The following is a 20,580-nucleotide window of genomic DNA, read 5'->3' as shown; positions in this document are numbered from 1 at the left end:
TCTTTATATGCACTTTCTAGTGAAGACACTGTTTAGGATCACTGGTTCTATTAATTGAAGATTTTTAAAAATCGGATTTGTATGTGTGTAAGGATTCAAAGTATTGTATTGATAGGTTAGGTTAAGTTTTTCGGGTTGTTTTTTTTGTCCCTTTGTCTTTTGAGTTCAGGGTGACCACAGCTGATCATTGTCCGCATGTTGATTTGGCACAGTTTTTACACCGGATGCCCTTCCTGACGCAACCCTCCCCAATTTCTACCGGGCTTGGACCGGCACTGCATCGCTGGGGAGGGGGCTGTTAGGGGTTCAGTGTCGAGCCCAGAGACACTTCAACATATAGTCAGGACCGGGGATTGAACCACTGAACCTGTGGTCCGTGGATGTCTGCCAACTGACCTATTCATGGACAAAAAAGGTAAATGTGTGCACAAACTCTCAGTACTTACAGGTGCAGGAAAAAAAATGTAATTAAAGACAAGAGAAAACAATTGTCTGTACACTGACATAAAAAAAGCTCCCAAACTTTTTTATGTAATGAACTTTTAATCCTGATGATGGCCGTGTCAAAACGCTCCTTTCAAATGTCTGAGGGCTTATTAAATTTAGTGTGCAGACTATCCCTCCTCCATTCCCCCCAAATCATTAGAAATTGGTCGCTTTAAATAAAAAAGACACAATGCTCAGCTAGTAAATAACGGTTAGCAGCAGGCTAATGTTAGGTAGCAAACGTATATTAATGTATAAATAATTCCAGATCTTATATGAGTAACTTGTTTGTAAAATTTCCCACCTTTTTCTAATACCCTCATCAAACATGTGTCCACCTTCACATTCGCCTTATGCTAACTAGCAGCTAACTTTAAATTGTGATCAACTCTAGCCGGGTTTTTTCTTATCACTATAAAAGTACTGACATCTGAAGTTGACAATGACAGTGGACACAACAGTGGAGAATTAACCCTACATATAGGTTTTCTACTTGAGAACTCATCATCATTTGACAGACACCATTTGACCTGAAAAAAAAAGTATAGTGGCCCCAAAAGACCAATACAGTGCAGATTAAGAAAACACACACAAATAGACAAAACACAAGCCAATAAAAAAAAAAACTTACAAGTTAGACAAAACAGATGCAGCATTTCGGAAAAAAGCTCCAAATATTTTTATCATGTTTCTATATTTGTTCCTAAATGTTAATAATTGATATTATAATTTATCGAGAGGTCACATCTTGCCTGCTCAAAACATGTTACACAAAATGATTTCATGTCGTATTCATTTTTGAACATCTGTCGAACTGATCCGAGGTTAACTTGTGCATTTTGAATGATCAAACAGAAAAGCGTAATTTTAATGGAGGGATAGCAAGTATGATTTCAAAGGTTAGACCTGTACATGTTAACATTAACACAGCACTCAAGTTACAACATCCACCAACATGCCGAGAACCCATCTTTTAAACCACGGGGTAAAACCTGCTTGAAAAAATGAAACGAGGCTTCCAATGATGTATCAAGAGAAGTGTTTGTTACTTGAGTGTATTACATTACACATAGCAACACTGTGCCAGAAACAACAGGCTCAGGAGGAGTAGGAAAGAAAAAGGTTGGAGGGTAGAGTTCACAGTCTGATGGGACGAAAGGAAACAGCACCTGGTGTCAAAGTAGAATAGAGGCTAAGCCGAAATTATTGTATTTTATTTTGAAAGGACTGATTCATGATTTGTTTGTTTAAGTACTGGGTAATTTATTTAGGCATTAAGTATCTATATAGTATAAATTGTTGTCTGCCTAACGCCCTCTGAGGCTTTGATTCCTTCCTCCTTCTGCTTCTGTTGCCCAGATGGACAAAAATCAAGAGCTAGTGTGTAATTCCAGGGCATCATCTGCACCAGATAAGCTCCAGCATGAAAACAAAACAGATTTTAAATCACCCGCCGCTCAGGTGTGGAGGTGAGAGCTTAGAGGGAGATTGTGTGTTTATCTGTGTGTCTATTAGTGAGGCCATGCACAATATTCATCATGTACAGACATGGAATTCTGTGCTGTTTGGGTTTGTGTGCGAGTACGATTGATTGTGATGGTGTGAGGGGTCTCTCTGGGTTACAGATAGTGGGGCGGGGGGGACGGTGCTGGAGTGTGTTTGGTTAGTAGGGAGGTAAGAAAATAGAAACAAGCTGCAGGCAGCAGGTTTCCAGGCCACTTCATTTCCAATTCCACCAGATATGTATAGTCATCAAAACAACTTATTGAGCATTAATTTCTTGATCCCTTCTTGAATTGATTACTGGTTTTGTATCAGTGCATGTTTATATCCAACACATTTTCTTCCCATGGCATCAGATATTGACACTGCCGCGGCTTCAAATTGTGCGCTTTGTATGTCTTTCGGTGTATCATATTGACACCAAAGGGTACTATTGGCCGGTCCAGCAGCAGCCGGTATTGGACGCTCCAGGTGCATCACCTTTTGATGCGACAGGAACAACTTTATTTTAGGGTTAGAGAAAACAACTTCAGGCTGGCTGTTTAAAAGATGCCTTTTGTACAGACATACAAACATCCTTACATACAGACTTTAGCAATGAATGGCCTCTATTAAAGTGTTAATGTCCGACAGTCTGCAGCCTTGATGAGTTTATTTATCTATGGAGTAGACGTCCGTTGTTGTCCAAAAACTATGAATTATTAATGCATCAGCCAGACAGAAGATTTTTCTTCATTCTAAAAAAAATCCAACAGAGCACTAAATGCTTCTAATCACCATAATTCCACTGAGATCCCACCCATATACAGTTGACTAATGGTCTATGGTCTGAAGTTGGCTACTTCAAACCACTGCACTAAATTATGGCAATTTGAAGCACTTAAGGCAAGATTTTTTATGGATTGTTTATTAAAGTCTTTTTCAGTAGTCATCCAGTGGAGTGCACATTAAAAAAACTAATCCAGACTGAAGACTGATGGACATTAACCCATCAGTAGAGTGGATTTAGTGTCAGTATGGGGATTGTTTGAAGTACAATTAATCTAAAAATGCCTATAATTGTCTTTTAAACAGCCTGGCAACAGTGCAGAAATAATTCTTTCTAAAGGTTTTTTGTCTTTTTTCAGTTTCAAGCTAACAACTGAACACTTGAAAAATTGCATAATGTAGGGTTTAAATGTTATTCATATTTCATTTATTGATTAGATGTGGGAATGAAAAATACTAATACTAATAATCTTATATAGCTACCAAAACAACAGGACACTGTTTTTTTATATATGTGTTCTCTGCACTGAAGTTGTGATTAAAAATTTTATCTGAATAAACTGTATACAATAATAAATATTGTACTGTATACTGTTATTATATACAGTTTATTCAGATAAACATCAGACACTACATTACCAATGGTTAATAATGTCATGAAGGCCAAGGGCCAGCATGGGTGCTCTTTAAATAAATCTTTTTTTAAGTAAAAGTACCAAGCAGATTATTTATGTTTTACTTAAAGTACAGAGGTAAAAGTCTTCCACTAAGAAAACAATGCATTTTAATGAATACTCATTATGGTAATGATGGCAAAAGATGTACAGTAATGTTTTAAAAAAGGTCAAAAGTCAATGTTGCTAAAGGGGGAGTAGTTCATAATATTTTTATGAAAATACTTTTATATTAAAACCCTATGTTGTATTAATGCTGTGGTTGATTTGGTGTATGTGTTTATCTTACAGTCAGAGATGCTATCAATCAAAATCTAGTTTGGAAAAAGATACAATTTTAGTTTCCCACAAACTGGTTGAGATTATAGTTGTTCTATTGTGGTAAAAATTTTTTGTCCGCACCATGTTGTCATAGACTTACTGAAACTGGCTGACCATTTTTTGTGAAGGCAATATTTTAAACTTACAAAACCAGTTTAGTCTTTTCAACATATGTCATGTTATAGTTAATGGTAAATTGCCCCAAAAGTCAAACATCAGATCAGATGATGGTCATAGGGCCAGCATCAATCCAAGATGGTGACTTTTTATCACGTGCAGCTGTCATAAATATTATACTATTGTTAATGTGTAAAAAATGTGTGTATTTGTAGTTAAAACAAAATATAATAAAACATTCTCTTTAACCTGATGGAACTGAAAGTGAACGGGCCATCACCCTGCTTTGTAGAGGAGCAACTCACTTCTGCCGATGTTGGCGGTCTGAAAACATCGATCCAACATGAGCTAGAGCAGGACGAGATGGGGTGAGATGGTGAAGCAAGATGATTTCAATTCAAGATGAACACTCACTTGAAAGTTAGACGGATCACTATTTGAGCCATATTTCCCGAAGAAAAAAAAACGATATAATTAGTGAACCTCATTTAATTTCCTAACGGATACACGACTGTTAGACACTCAACTTTTAGAGATACTTTTATCATGGTTAGTCCAGGTTGTTACATCCATGTGTACAGTTTCAAGGTTTTAAAAAAGGAAATGATCTGAGATGCAAAGCAAGTAAAACTGTGTACAGTATACATACTGTATCTACTAACTGTAGTTTATAGCCTAAAACAAACCAAATCATTTAATGTGACCTCTGGAGTTGCTTGTTTGTTGAAATTGCACATATCATTAATGCGAGCACTGCTATGAAATGGGTGAAATGTAAGCAAACACCAATAGTCCCTTTTTCTTTGTTCTACAGTAATTTCTGTCAATAAAATCATGCCAGGAGGGAGTATACTAGTTTTGTAGTAGTATCTAAATGTTAAGAAAATACTAACATTCCTCCATTTTAGTGAGCCATTGTAAAATCGAACAGAAAGTTTAATATTAATGCAGTCAGTGGAAAACAGACTTTTAAAATGTCCTTTATCAAGAAAATTGTCTTAACAATAAGGCTACATCTTGTTTACCTGCCGTATGTAAGTTTTAGTATATAGCATAGTTTAACTTTAGAGAACCAAAACCAAACCAAAATATCCCTATCAGTGCTCATGATGTTGCTTTTCTACCTGTGTGGTATAGCTGTGATAAACATATGAAAAGCACCAGCTATACCTAAAAGGACGTGACCCTGTGCATACGTTAAATGTTTAATCACAGCATTGTCACACACATACAAGAACAACTCCATGTTAAAGTTGCAATCCTTTTTCGGGTTAAGAAAAAAACTACGATTACAGCCAAAAGCCATATAGCCTCCCCAGTCATACATGGCATAGAAAAGAAGACCAACTTGACCTTGACACAGATCAAGTCAATTTATTTAACACTGTCGTGGCCATATGTTAGACCGCTAGATCGGAAAACATAATACCCTTGAATATACGGTCAAAAAATATAAGGATTGTACCTTTAAGTGTTTCCATTGATAAGACCTATTAGAGGGATATTTCCAGGTTCCACACACTGCAGCACCCACGTGACACAAGGAACAAAAATCCGGAGGGATTAATTTCAGCATTATTAGACATGAACAGGAACACTGTGTGCATTATCAAACAACAGCAGAAGGTCAAGAGAAAGCATTTGCAAAAAAAAATGAGCAAGATCATTTAGATTCAGTCATTTTTTACAGTATTATCTGTAAAAGAATTAACTCAGTCATCATAAAAACTAAATGTAATGTTATCCAATGTATAGAAGTAGTTTTATCCTTCTGCTATCCACCTAAACATCATGACAGTGCTTGTCAATGAATTAAAGAATCAACTTCTTGAAACATCACATGCATCAGCAATAATGCCCCTAAAAATAAACGCCGCTAAACCTACAGTAAGTGGAAGAACTTGCATGTGATTTCTAAAGAAATTGTTACTTTATTCAGTGATTAGCACTTTTTTTTTTTACATCAGAGATCGGAAGCCAAAGCAAGTTAGACGACCAATGTGGCATAAACAGATTTGCAATCAAAAATACACTTTTTTAGAAAATTGTGTCAATTTTCACCATTTCACAAGTCTAACATGTTTTAAGACTAACTTCGGTTCATTTTAATGGTTTTCGCCCTAACTATTATAATCAGATTAATGTAATCTCTTTACATGTAATCCAATTATCTTCCCACATTGCCCATTGTATGCTCACCAGTAGAGATAGTAGAAGAAGGAGAGGACAAAGAAGGACAGCTTGCACCAGGCCTCTTTTAGGCAGAACTTGAGTGTGTCGCCGTTCATCACGGATGCAGGGTCGTAGAGCAGCTCCTTAGTGTCCGTTGGGGAATGGAAGTACCTACCACAAAAGGCATAAACCACACAGCGGGTAGTTGACCCATTCCAGACCCCAAGGAAAAGGGGAATAGAAGATGAAAGCAGGAAGGCAGGAGATGGGGGCGAAGGTTATAGGGGAAAAAAGGTCTGATGAATTTGGGGGGCAGGGCAACATCACACAGCAGACATGGGTGAAATAGCAGTTGAAAATTGTAATAGTAGAAATTTTAAAACCCCTATAGCACTTTTTTACATACTGGGACTCAAAAGCGCTTTACTCTGCTTCTCATTCACCAATTCACACTCACAATCACACACCGATGGGGGAGCTGCTATGGAGCTGACCAACACTCACCGGAAGCAACTAAGTTGGGGTTCAGTGTCTTGCTCAAGGACACTTTGACATGTGACCGGAGGATCAAACCATTGGTGGACGACCGCTCTACCTTCATGCACCACAGTCACAAATGGTAGTGCGCAAACTAGCTCCTGACCTACAGTGGTAACCTAGTTTTACTTCCAACACTAGGGAGTACAGTAACAGCAGACAATGTTATGTACAAGTTACATCTGATGCCCAAATTTATGGCCTCATGGTATCTGTGCCTCTGCTAAACAGTCAAGTTGCAGTTTACATTTTTTTCTTTTTTTATTCACCACAAAAAACTGCATAAATCAGACAATACAAAACATTACAGCATAACAACAGTGCAAGATACATGTGAGATACAAGACATGTGTTACCAATGCGCAAGTTTGCTCGTGCAGGTGCATTGGGGTTGGAGGCTTGAGGAGGGGTATTGAGGATAAGCAGAAAGGGTATAATCATAAGACAAATGACAGTTGGGGGGGGTTAGCAATGCACAGGGTTGGAATATACATACTAAGGATATAAACATGTTCTAAGCATATATATTGTATAATTATTATTTATGATAACATGAGAAAACTGTTAATATATTCAGATAAATTAGCTAAAACAGAACAAAGAGAGAAGGAAAAAAAAGAAAGAAAACAATATATCTGTCCCGATTTATTCTAGCCAGTTCCTCCATCAGTATAATTGGAGATGTGTGTGCAATGTTTCAAGGAAATGAAATTTCTTCCAAGTGATCATGAAATATTGCTGCTTGATTGTTGTTATCATGAATGGGACAGACATGAGGTCACAGTGACTTTTGGTTAGCAAAATATCATGAGTTCATCCTTGATGCTTTTGCCAAATGTTATAATAAAATATTAATATGGTGGCTTATTGGTGTACGGTATCTTGTGGAACACATTGTTGCAGTTCCCAACAACATTAATCAAGCATGAAAAAATATTTAATCACACATTTTCACCCAGGTCTGTTAATGTGGCTCTAAAAGTATAACATGTGAGGTTTATTTTAAATTGAAACAGCTCAGCTATAACTGGCATATCCTTCTCTAGGATTTTGGCATAATCAATATATGTAAACACAAAGAGCCCTGTCTCCTAAATCTGTTTAAAATAAACGTGCGCACTGTCACCCGAAACAAAACATGTGGGTGATGCAGAGTGGGTTTGCGTGATTGTGAAATGCTTCCCGGAGCTTTTACAGTTTATGAAACAACATTTCAGTGGCACTGCTGATTGCTGCTTTGTGACACAGCTGTTCATGTACTAATATGGAATGAAAAAGATGCGGTTTCATAGAGTGGAATGGCCCTTTAATTATTTCAAATTTCACCAATTTTACCGACCTAGTTATGTTTTGACAGAGTCAAACCAGGAAGCTGGTACATGTGGCCCATTCTGTCCCATTGAAGGCAAAAGAGTCTTTTAGGCATATGCATACAGTGTGTTAATTCATGTACATGTGTTGTCATAAATTAATCACAATGTACATGTATAAGTGTTTTTACTTGGTTGAACAATGAATAACTCCTGCATGAATGGGATATTTAATATTGCACCTGTAAATGCATCTTTTTTTTAATGTAACAGTGTAGTGACTGGATAAAATTCTCATATATTTATTCTCATATATTTCTAAAAATGAAACACACACACAATGCACAAACGACTAACGATGATGACGATGTTGAGGTAAACTAGGTTTTATTAAACAGTCCTCTACAACACACAGTACAGAATGTGAAATGATGTTGCATCAAGCGAACTGTGGTGGGATGCAGGAGCCATCTTGTGACGTGTGCTAGCTACAGTGGTGGCAATGGTTCCCCTGCATATCACTTGTGTCGCTACAAAGTTCTTGAAGTCTTTGAGTACAATAAAAATGGGAAGAGATTAAGAGGAAAGGGGAAAAGGGACCCTACTTGGAGAAATTAGAATCACAATAGCAAGCAAACGTATTTGGAAAAATCAATACTTCAAGAGTTTCCCAGAGGCTCAGTGCAAGATCTACTAATATGAGTGCAGTAGTAAGTCAGCACAACGGCACCCACGTCGCCCACAGTTAATACTGCATAATCAACTGCACATCAACTAACAATATATTATTTATTATATTTATTTAATATATTAAATATATTCATTTATGATCAAAAACAGCCACACACATATTTTGTGTTCACTGAAAACAAACAATAGGAAGGAACATAGTCACACACTTGAAAAAGATCCAGATGGCAAAAAGAGCATTTTAAGAAAGTGCAGCCAGCCTTTCTCACACCCCCACATTCACATATTGTTGGAGGCTTTACTCCAACAAAAATTATTTTTAATAAACAAGGAAATGCCCTTGTAGAATGGAGTATGCAGTTCTACTCAAGCACAGAGTCTGTCTGCATGTTGCCACCTTTAACAAATGGGGGTAGCTGAGGGTCAACAGAGACATAACGATTGGCCCCACATGGAAATGATAACTGATACTGGCCACCGAGGGCCCAGACTTATTAGGAACCACGATCATTGCATACTGTACGCCAGGGGTCACCGACCTTTTTGAAACTGAGCGCTACTTCTTGGGTGCCAATTAATGCGAAGGGCCACTACTTTAATATTCCACTTTTGAAATAACAAATTTGCTCAATTTACTTTTAATTAAATGTTATTATTAATAATTAATTAAATGAATCATATTCATCTATGTGAAGACAGCGATCATGTTAATGATTTCTCACAATAACTGTCACATGTGATTTAAAAAAGAATAGCAACAAAGAAAGTTGATGCAGCTCAAGTGGCGCTGTGGTGAGTTTTCTTAGAAGAGGCGACTCATGGGGTCCTTGCATTTTGTATGATTGTTGTTTGAAATCAAGTGCTGTCTTCTATCATAATTTCACTAATCGCTTTCAAATCGCATTCTTACACAGACACATGCCAAATTTTTTTAAACAAGGCACAGACATATTGTAATAAAACATAACCGCCCTCAGCAAAAAGAGACCGGTCCAACATCTAGCTTCTTATCCAGACTACGGGATACTTTTTGACGGCTTGGTGGAGACACTTGATGCACATGGTCTTTCCCCAATAAAGATTATGTTCTGCCCTAATAAGAGAAAAGTTTAACAGTGACACAACATGTACTTTTAAATAAACCACAATTTGCCTACGTTACCCTAAGTTAAGCACATGCACCATCTGTGCATCCCAAACACCTCCTGGCAACAACATTACCATTAAGAAAAGCAGCACTTCAATCCGCGTCATTTCACTTCCTACATAAAACATATGTACAGTTTAGTTGCATAATGTAGGAGACACGGCTGCTCAGGCAAGTGCTGGTGTTCTATAGTGCATTGTTTTGAAGGCGCCGGAAGGTGGAGCGGTCGTCCTCCAATCTCACAGTTGTTGGTTCGATACCCGGCTCCTCCGGTCACATGTTGAAGTGTCCTTGAGCAAGACGCTGAACCCCAACTTAGCTGCTCCCGGTGAGTGTTGGCCAGCGGCATAGCAGCTCTCCCATCAGTGTATAAGTGTGTGTGTGAATGGGTGAATAAGAAGCAGTGTAAAGCGGTTTGAGTGCCAATAGGTAGAAAGACGCTATTTAAGTGCAGACCGTATAAGTGACATCAGAAATAATGAAATAATGATCCTTCTGTGTGTGAGTGTGAGTCATGCTTAATTTAAAACTATGTCCCTGACTTCAAGACACAATGTAATTAGGTGCATAAAGGTACAATATCTTAACTCGCCATTGTTTTTAGAACACCAGCATGAACCTGACCTTTGCATCTCACACGATAAAGTATAGCTCCCTCCTTCCGTACAACTCCGCATGCACTCCTTCTCCCACACACTCGTTGGAAGCCACGCTTCACAGTTTGAAATCGCCTTTCCTCCACTTTAAATGAAAAAAAAAAAGCAAACCAAAGCTTCTGAATGAAGTTACAGCTTGTTATGTTCTGAAATGCCTATCGTTGAGCGTAATCATGACATCATTACTCGAAAAACATCATGCATCCAATGTACTTTTTCAACACACGAGTATAAATGTCATGCAGTCTTTCACACCCACCTACACACCAAAGCCAAATACAGTAGGTTGCTGTGATCATGCTGCGTTTCTCCTTGCCTCCCTTTCTTACTCTCCTCTGAATCACCTTGTCAATATCTCTCTCCTATCATTCACTTGCTTTCTCTCTCACCTCATCCCCTTTTCTCCTGGCCCTCCTTCATCATTGTCCACCCTCCTACATTTGTCTCTTACTTTTTGTTCTTCCCTTGTTTTTTTCTCTATAAGTCGTGCAGGAAGGAGCATCTGCAGCCAGTGGGCATCTGGCACAGTCTCCAATTAATGATTAATTTTTTTGGCCTCTCCTCTCCTCTCAGTCTGCAACTTCAATCAGCCGAGCAGACAAGTATAAAACCAATCTGGCTTTCAATCGTCTAGATCCAACCCGCAACCAGAGGGGGCAACCAAAGCAAAAACAGATAAAGATAGAGCAGCAAAAGAACTATGACGATCACTAAGTGGTGACCCATTTTTCCAACACTGCTTTTCAGGGGCTCGTGATATTTCCTTCACTGATATACTGCGGTATACCACATATTTCCAAGGACATTGTTAGTGGCTGTTCTCAGAAATTACCACACATCTGAATGGTGGGGGTACAGTGGCCCCTTGGGACAAAGCACGTACAAATATGAAAGCAAAAACAAAAATAAAACACTGTAGCGGAGGCAATAGATTGTAAGGTTTTTGTGCGGTCTATAGGATACTTGAACAAAAAACATTTAGAAACCCACATTAGGAAGCTGCTTTTCCTAAAGCTAGGGACCTCAAGACTAGCAAAGGCTATCAAAGACTGGACAGTTCACACATAAAGACTGTTTCCACCAACTATCACAGATTTGTAGTCTCTGACAGTCTGGATAGACCCTTCTCCCGATGCTGAGGGGACACATTTGCATCTGTGATAGGCGCTCACTTTCCACGTAGTACAATCTAAATCTTCAATATTTGATGCTTAAAGCAATGACTTAGTATATAAAGTGAAAAAGTCTCAGAGGGAGTTTGGACGGGGTGGTGGATGGTACAACAAGACACAAGGCACGGACTTTTCCATAGGAAACTGGGGTTGGACTCTAGAGATGTTGTACACTTTAAAGATGCCACAATGTAGCGCACATGGTCACTATAGTAAGGAAATGTGCATGGTTGTCACTGTTTCTAGCATTTTGTTGTTATTTGATTTTTTGATTCTTACTTATCCTTAACTGACATTTTTGTGCTTAACTCTAACCATTGTTGGCTTTTAACATAACGTTACTCTTGAGTTGTTTTCCCTAATGCATTTTTTGTCTGTATATAAAGTTGCTCCTGTAGCATCAAAAGAATGCTTATCTATGTGTAATACATATCCCAAATCTGTAGCATCAGTACCAGATGCCAAGGACGTCAAATAGTGGGGCTCCTGGAGCGTCTAGCAGGAACATATGTAAGATGGCACCACCTAAGTGGAAGGCTGTTGCAGCAGCTCCCATTTACATTTGAACCCTTTTGCTCACTTTTGGTATTTCTTCAGTACTTTGTGTTTTTTTTTCCTGAATGTATGTGAGCATGATCGTATAAGTTGTGAGGAAGGCATTGGCTCCAGCCTCCTTAAGATATGTGCAGACCAGATGTGCAGCATAATTCTGCACATATTTGGTCTGAGCCTGAAGCTGGGGAAAGGGCAAGAGTTGTGGAAGTCATCCTGCGTGGTACAAGTACAAAAGACATCTCGCCTGAAATACTTTGGAGATTACTGACTGAGGGCGCTGACCTCACATCTGACAAAGACACTGGAGAGACTGGTGCTTAACCATCTCCACTCTTTGGTGAGCCAATCAAAGAACCTAATTCAGTTTGGATACCAGCCAGCCATCAGAGTTGAAGATGCTGTCATCTTCCTGCTGAACACAGCTTTCTCTCACCTTGAGAAGACTGGGAGCTCAGTGAGATTCATGTTTTTTTACTTCTTTAGTGCTTTTAATACAATCAACCCTGCAATTCTGAGGGATAACATGTAGCACATGCGGACCAACACTTGCCCACCTGGATACTGGATACCTCACAAAACGGTTCTGGCTCTGTTCCTCTTCATCCTCTTTATTGGAGACTTCATGCTCAGCTCAGCAACCTGTTACCTACAGATTTTCTCAGTCTGATCACAGGTGATGATGACAGAGAGTAGAAAACTTATTCAGGACTCCGCGAACTGGTTCCAGCAAGGCTGCCTCCAGATTAATGTGGGAAAAACTAAAGAGCTGGTGGGGGACTTCCATAGACACACACACACACACACTCTTCACCATCACCAGTGAACATCCAGGGAAATGAGATTGAGAGAGTGGACTTTTACAAATACGTGGGTGTTCACCTAAAAGGTAAACTGGACTGGACTGATAGCACAGATACAATTTATAGGAAAGGACAGAGGAGAACCTTTCTGCTGAGGAGACTAAGGTCTTTTGGAGCATCTCTACTGAAGACTTTTTTTGATTCTTTGGTGACTTCAGCCATCTTTAATGGCATGGTCTCCTGGTGTAGCAAAATCTCTACAGCAGACAGGAAGAGACTGGATAAGTGGATCAGGAAGGCCAGCTGAGGCCTGGGGATACTCCTGGATACAGCACAGAAAGTGGGAGAAAGGAGGATGGTAGGCAAGCTATCATCCTTGCTGGAGAACGAATCCCACCCGATGACACATTGACATCTCTGAGCAGCTCCTTCAGCTGTTACACGTTAAGTGCCTTAGGTGATGATTGCATACTAGTACTGATGATTGTACTGTACTATAGACTATAGAGCCTACCAAATATCTTTTGTAGGCTTGTATTGTTAGGTACAGCTAAAGTTACTGTAGGTCTGACTCACTTGACTACACACATTTAACCATTGTCTCTGCTGGAAAGATACTGATTAGGACCAACTAGGTCCCACCAGTCCTCAGGACCAAACCATACTCATAATTTTCTAACAAGAAATCTGTGATAAAGATTCACTTAACGTTGAGATTTCTCGAAATCCATTCTTACAGTAATAGTTACATTATTAAGGAGTGGCTGCTTTGATTGGCTGGAGGTGCGGCCTCCTCATTTAGGCTGCACAGTGTGGAGAGTATAGACAGCACCTTTTATAAAAATTACTTTTATTTTATTTTAACCATAATCTATGTGTCTCCTCTCTTAATCTTATGCAGATCTGTAAAATTAAAATAACCCAGTTGAGGACCAGCAACTTTTCGAGCAAACAGAAATGATGGGTTTGAAGACTTTAGGTCAAAGCATGTCACAAAACACACACACACACACACACACACACACACACACACACACACACACACACACACACTACAATATATGAATGGATTGCATAGTCACCTCCATGTGTTGTAGAAGAGTAAGGGGACATTGAGGCCCACAGTCAGCCACTCCTGGGCACAGAGGAACATGATACAGAAAAGCCCATGGATGGAGTACTCTGGCAGCACCAACTACAGGAGAAGGACACAGAAGGAGGATGAGTCAGGAAAATAGTGGAAGAGCAACCGATCGTTCAGATTGAATGTCAACATTCAGCCTTGTCTTTATGTCTGTGTAGCCTGTATTGCATTTCAGACCAGTTTTATTTGCTGTAATATTAGAATTACACAGATAAACCAGAAATATATGAAACTATAGTGAGTGACAGTTTGCTAACAGATAACACGTGATTAAAAAATGCCCACAGGTGGAACAAAACCCATCGACCAACATCATTAGCATTCAAATCCGTAGCTTAGTTTATATTAAGCCACTGCAAATCTGTCTATTAGCATGAATTCTAAATGGACGAATGCCCCATCTAGATTATGCAGAGCTTAGCTCTACAATAGGCAGTGCACACCGAGTGCAGGACTTCATCATTATCATAAGAACTGGAGGGCTTGGTCCTCTGAATGAGGAAAGCAAGACTACCTCCTTGCAAACAGTGAGGGAGAAAATGTGTGCAGAATATTTCTCTCCAAGCAACAGGGTTCACTTATGTTCTCCAAGATCGTAATCTTAAAACAAGCTTTCAGAAAAAGATCTATCAGAAAATGCTTGAATTCTACCCTCTTCTACTCGTTTTTTTTTTTTTTTTTTTTTGCTGTATTATAGATAATATGTTATGTTGGATCAGAACTGAAGCAAATGCAACACTTTGAAAATATTGATTGCTATCATTTTCACTGATCGCGTTTAATTATTCTCCCTCCTTTGAGCTTTGTTTTAGCATATCGAGCTGCTAATTACTCCAGGTAGTCACTGTCTGCTGTTTGGTGCACAGGAGATCATATGCAGTGAGTTTAAAAAAAAAAAAATGCTGAATATTTTCAGCAACTTCTGGAAACAAGGTTGATGGCAGCAAAGTCACGACAGAATCTGTGGGATCCAACACAAAAGCAACAAGCTGCAAGACTTTTACAGAAATCTAACAGATTTGCATTCACATTCAGACTCAATTGGCAATTTTCTTTAACATTGCACACATTTATTTAATCCCTTATTGATATGAGAAAATGTATAAGTGCAGCTATAAATCTCATATTAAGTTCATGAAAGATGGTCATGCAATAAATCATCTGTTCATGAGATGCTCATGCGTAATTTTGCACATTCCGGTTCTAAAAAAAAATAAATCACTACTAATTTAATACTGTTGACCTTAGTGCTTGGAAACATAATCCATTCACAACTGCACATTCGGACAATGTGGAATTATGTCTGTGCTTACTGCATGTATTTTTTTTTATGCCTTTGTGTGTGTGTGTGTGTGGTTGGTTTAATTCCTTTTTTGTCTGGTGAAATGCAGCACTTCTTAAAGAAGTCCTCCTTTGCTCTATGAAATTGCACTTTTAAACTAAAACATGCATCATAGGAAAAAAGGGAACACTTTTGAAGTGCCGACAGCTACAAGAAACAGAGATACAGAACATATAGATAAGAAGCATGTCGGATGAAAAGAAAAGCAACACAGTGAAGAGAGACATCTGCTACACACAATCTTAAGAAATGCTACAGCACCATTTTGCAAAGGTTTATTTCTGTGTGACATATTTTCAATTCAATTCAACTTTATTTATATAGCGCCAATTCACAACAAAGTCATCTCAAGGCACAAAAAGGCACATTGTGAATTATGTATAGAAATGATTTTCGTCCTGTGGCTCAGGAGATAAACAACAATGACCACTAACTGTGGGGTCAGTGGTTTGATCCCTATGTCCTCCATTCCATATGTCAAACTATCCTTGGGCAAGACGCTAAACCCTGAGTTGCTTTTAATGTGTGTATGTTCACTTGTAAGTTGCCAAATCACTAAAGGACAGTCTTCCACTGCTAAGATGTGTCCTTATTAAATTGAAAAAAAAAAAAGTATACTGTGAGCAAACATTGGCTTAGCATCTGGTTCTGAGGAATCAGGGACATAAGGTGAAATATATGAATAGACAGAAAACAGAGTGCATCTGAAAGAAGCTTAATTTCATCGAAATACACCTAAAGGAAACTGAGGGAATGTGTGCAGTTATTTCTTACCATTCATTTTAGGCGACAACTTGATTAAAGTTAAACTAAACAATATTTTCATATTAGTAATTTATCCAGCGCAATGTGAAAGTCAGAGGCAGCAAAAAGTAACAAATGACTGAAAAACATAAATCATTTATCCACTTAGTTACTATATCTACAAAACTACCAAAATGAAATACATCAGTTTGGGAAGCGTTACAAAATAGTTTCTAGGGGTGTGTGACTCCACAGATGTGCAGTGAGAAAAACCGAGTACGTAGGTTAAGTCATTAGAACCCCAGATCCAGCCTACAGTTCTCTTGTTATGCGAATGAGAGACCAAAGGCTAAAGTGCTTTACCAGGTAATTTAGAAGAGAAAATGTGAAAGAACACAGTGATTGGAAATGACTAAAATGGACATTCAACAGCATTTTATGAAGCCGAAAGGAGAGTAGTAGTAGTAGATCAAGTCCTGACTGATTTAATAAATTTCTTCTCCTCCTTAGAATTTGTGTAAAAAGTTAAAGATACAGAATGCAGCAATGACACAATGTCACACTGAAATATATTTACTGATGAACAGCAGAAAAATCCATCCATTATCTGTATAACCTCCTGTTCAGGGTCTTAGGGGGCTGGAGTCTATCCCAACTGTCCAACACAGAGAGACATACACAGACAGACAACCATTCACAATCACATTCACACCTGAGCAATTTAGACCAAGTAACATAACATGCATGTGTTTGGACCGTGGGAGGAAACCAGAGCACCCAGAGAAACCCACGTTCTGCTCCCTACCCGAGAAACCTGAAGAGGCACATCAGCTCACCAGTCTGTGAGTTGAGGCTTAGCTGTGACTGGGTTATGCAGCAAGCCAATATCTCAAACACAAGAGTACATCGAAATCAGAAAGGCTCAAAAGGAAACAAATTAAAGTCAAAGTCCATATCTGAACTAGCCCTTTGTGATTTAGGAATCGGATGACTTTTTTGCTTCAGTACAAACAATGATATTTTGTATTATTTGTGCTCTAGTTGTTAAATTATGTTACATTTAGAAATCAGGAGGTGGCTGAATATTTGCACAAATTATTTGTAAAAATACAACCGATGTCAAAACAGTGGGGCATTAAAATACTGCACTTATAACAAACAATTTTTTGTTAAAGTATTCATTATGTATTTAGTTTAAAAAAAAGATTTTGTTTCAGATTTTTATTTCGTATGATGAGCAAAGCTAGAGATGCTGCTGGATCCAATGGAGTCACAGTGTTGCAGATGTTCACTTCAGATTGGACATATGCAGTACTATCATTGAGTTTGCACACAATCAAGAAACATGGCTTATGTTGTTGGCCAAGCACGCAAAAGTCTCCTGTGAACATCTGAAAAAAACACGTCTTTGTCCACTGAAATTCTGCAACAGCTTTTAACCACTGTAGTTAATGTTATTCACTTAGAAAAGCCACTTCGTTGCTCATGTATATTTAACAGCGTACAGGGTGAAGCATTACGGTGCCATTCTAGGCTGTCTGGTCTCGAATGTTAACGTGCACGCTGCCATAACGAGGCTAAGGATGCATTATTCAGATATCTACAAGCTTCCTAAGAGCAAAAAATAAAATTTTATAGAATCGGTCATTAACAGCAGGAGACCAGAAAATTGCTGCAGAGACAAAAGCTAAATATAACTATTTGCTTTTACACATTTAACAGGGAAGCTGCACACACACAAATGCAGCATGCATGTAATACATGGAGGGGAACACACACATACAAAGGCAAACACACAGAGACAGAAGGCTCATCAAAAAGCAAAAAGTCATTTTGAAATCTACATTCTCCACTTTTTGCCCCCTTCGTGTTTTAATCCATAACGCATGTCGGCCGAGAGCACTCACATCAAGGTCCAAACATGGTCAGGTCACTACAGCAACCACGCAACACTAGGAAGCACATAAAGCTTTTGTGACGACAACAACATAATGTGAACGTAAAAACATGATGAGAAGAGGCTTAGGTCCTTGACTGGCTTGGTTGAAGAATGTGAAACACATGGCAAGAGAGTCAGCTCCTTAGGGCAACACTCAGCAGTCCATCTCCATCGAAAAGACAAGGGTCACAGCAACGTCTTCATTTTGGATAGAACTTCTTGTTGTTTACGAGAACTAAATGAGGCCATCTACATCGGTTGCATCGTTCGACCAAGGACGTAGACTACAACAATGCTAATCCCCCTCGTGCGTAACTGTATTGACATCAATTTCCAAGCAGTTTAACAGATGTTCACAATCAGGTGGGAGAAAGATCCACATGTGATCTCAGAGAAGTTCAGTTAGATGTTGTTTAACTAGTTTACATTTATTATCCTCCCTTTAAATTTAGTTTACAATAATCCTAATCGCACATATGCATTCATTAAACCTCTAAACTGCCCACTGTGCAGCCTTGTCCAGGTTGTGGTTGAGCAATGTCTCTGATATGATAGTTTGGAACTTGTGCATTAAATGTGGTCACCCATCATCTCAACAGAAATGCCACACTCATGGTATTACAAACAGAGCTAGAACACAACACATCTATGTTTGGATGACATTAGCAGTGTTGCTGGGAAAAAACAAAAAGAATATAGTTTTGTCTCCTAAAAACAAATAAAACGCTGAATCCACAGACTAGAATTCAATTATTAAACTATTACTCTGTGAAGACCAATATGTAAAATTATGAAAGGTACATTCATGGGTCTTTGGGCAAAGCAACAGTTCTGGTTTTGGCAGACAAAAACAATGTGGTGGATCTTGCAGGAAGCCTGTGTAAACCCTTCTAGGACTTCTCTGGAGATAGAGAATTGGACCAAACTCCTTCCAGCCATTTACATTTTCAGCACAAAGCTGAAAGTCGTATTTGCAATCTAAATTTGTTCTGACCGGAAATATTCAGTGAAAGTCTGCTGAACGGTTTTAGCCATTTGTATGAACAGCTGTGTTGTGAATGAGTTACTATTTAATCTCTGTCTCTCTGTTTAATCACCATGAACTGCACAAACACAGTGGTGCTGTTCAGTTTTTACTCTTACAAAATGAATGTTACTGTCTTTTTTAGGCCATCATCACCAAGGCAATGCGAATGATTATAATACAGTCATTAATCTATATCACACACTGCTCATGAGCCTACAGTGACTGTGTATTTGCTCTTTTCAGCCAGAGGCAATCGTGCAGATCATTTGAAGCTGTGTGTGAGTGTGTGTGTCTGCCTCACCTTCTGTCAAAACCGATCCACCCCACAGCAACACTGGTAAGGGTTTGTTTTTCTGTGGGAATCTATAAGCATCTGACATTAATTTGCGTTCTATGTGAAACTACACATTGTTGTTTAGCAACAATGGTGGGAACACGGGCAGAAGAGGGACTCTTGAGGCACGGCATTGATGCCCACTGTTTTAACGATAACAGATCCAGAACCACAAACGAAATCTGGAACATGCTGTAAATGGTCCATAAAAATAATGAATTATTGTTGTAACATTGTTAATTCTTGAGATTTAAAAATTGCTTAAAACCTTTTGGAAAAGCCAGACAAACTGCTCCCTTTGTCTATTCTAACTTGTTTGAGCAACCTTGATAATTTAAAAATAATTCAGGGTTAAGCATGCCAGAGCTGTAAAAAATGTTTTTTAGTATTTCTACATTATTTTACAGCATTATTTTGGCAAAAAAGTTCTTTCATCTTTGGTTTTTTTTTTTTTTGCTTCCTCCATCAACCTTTCCTCTTTCCAGAAATAAGTGTATACACTTTCACATGGTCTTTTTTCCTCTCATTACCCGTGTGCTGAGGCAAACAGCTCCGAGACCTCTTACTGCAAATCACCATCCAACATGGTAAATGAGAGCTGCTACCCACGCTCCTTTCAGAGCCCAAGTGGAACTTGGCAGGGCCACCTCAACCTCTCCAGGTCCAATTAGAGAGGCTACTCACCATGGAGTGTGTTCGGTCACAGCTGAAAAGAGGCTGAAGAGCTTTTTTAAAAGTAACTTTTCAGGCAGTGGTGCTCAGAGAGACGAAGGGTGAAAACACCAGGTCACCAAGAAACACTCAGGGCTAATGAAGGCAATAAATAAATAGAAAATAAAGAGAACAAGCACAAAAATGTATATGGTTTGGTGTTTGATGTGTTCACGAGCCGGCTTTGTCACCCAGCTGGTTTTGCAGCTTGCAAAGCAGCAGCAGGTATGAGAGCACGTATGTCAGCAGACCGAAAAAAGAGGAACGACCCAACTGAAGATGCATCAACGTCAGTTTAAGGTGAATTTACTCTAAGCTCTTGGGGATTTCATTTATTAAAGATGTAGTACAATTGTACAATCATTCTGCCGCAGTGAAAAATATTCCCATGTTACCATACTATTACCACACTATTACTATAACCATAACAG

General features: G+C 38.8%; 1 protein-coding gene across 6 annotated transcripts in view; it reads right to left on the bottom strand.

Moving 5' to 3' along the window:
- cnih3 (cornichon family AMPA receptor auxiliary protein 3) overlaps window positions 1-20,580 on the bottom strand; it is a 71,971-nt gene that overhangs the window by 6,960 nt on the left and 44,431 nt on the right. Inside the window, exons 4-7 of one of the 6 annotated variants that reach the window (XR_010911273.1) lie at window positions 13,992-14,103; window positions 6,069-6,216; window positions 5,335-5,390; window positions 4,175-4,217 (exon numbers count right to left, since the gene is read on the bottom strand). Coding sequence is in view for 5 of the 6 variants with exons in the window: in XM_067482694.1 (XP_067338795.1) it covers window positions 5,363-5,390; window positions 6,069-6,216; window positions 13,992-14,103 (288 nt within the window). In the remaining variant the exon portion in view is untranslated. The other 5 variants (XM_067482695.1, XM_067482697.1, XM_067482694.1 and 2 more) reach the window with 5 other exon arrangements.

Source organism: Channa argus, chromosome 17, assembly GCF_033026475.1.
Source record: "Channa argus isolate prfri chromosome 17, Channa argus male v1.0, whole genome shotgun sequence".
Classification (NCBI taxonomy): Eukaryota; Metazoa; Chordata; class Actinopteri; order Anabantiformes; family Channidae; genus Channa; species Channa argus.
The sequence above is the reverse complement of the archived record's forward strand: the minus strand, read 5'-3'. Positions and strand labels throughout refer to the sequence as shown.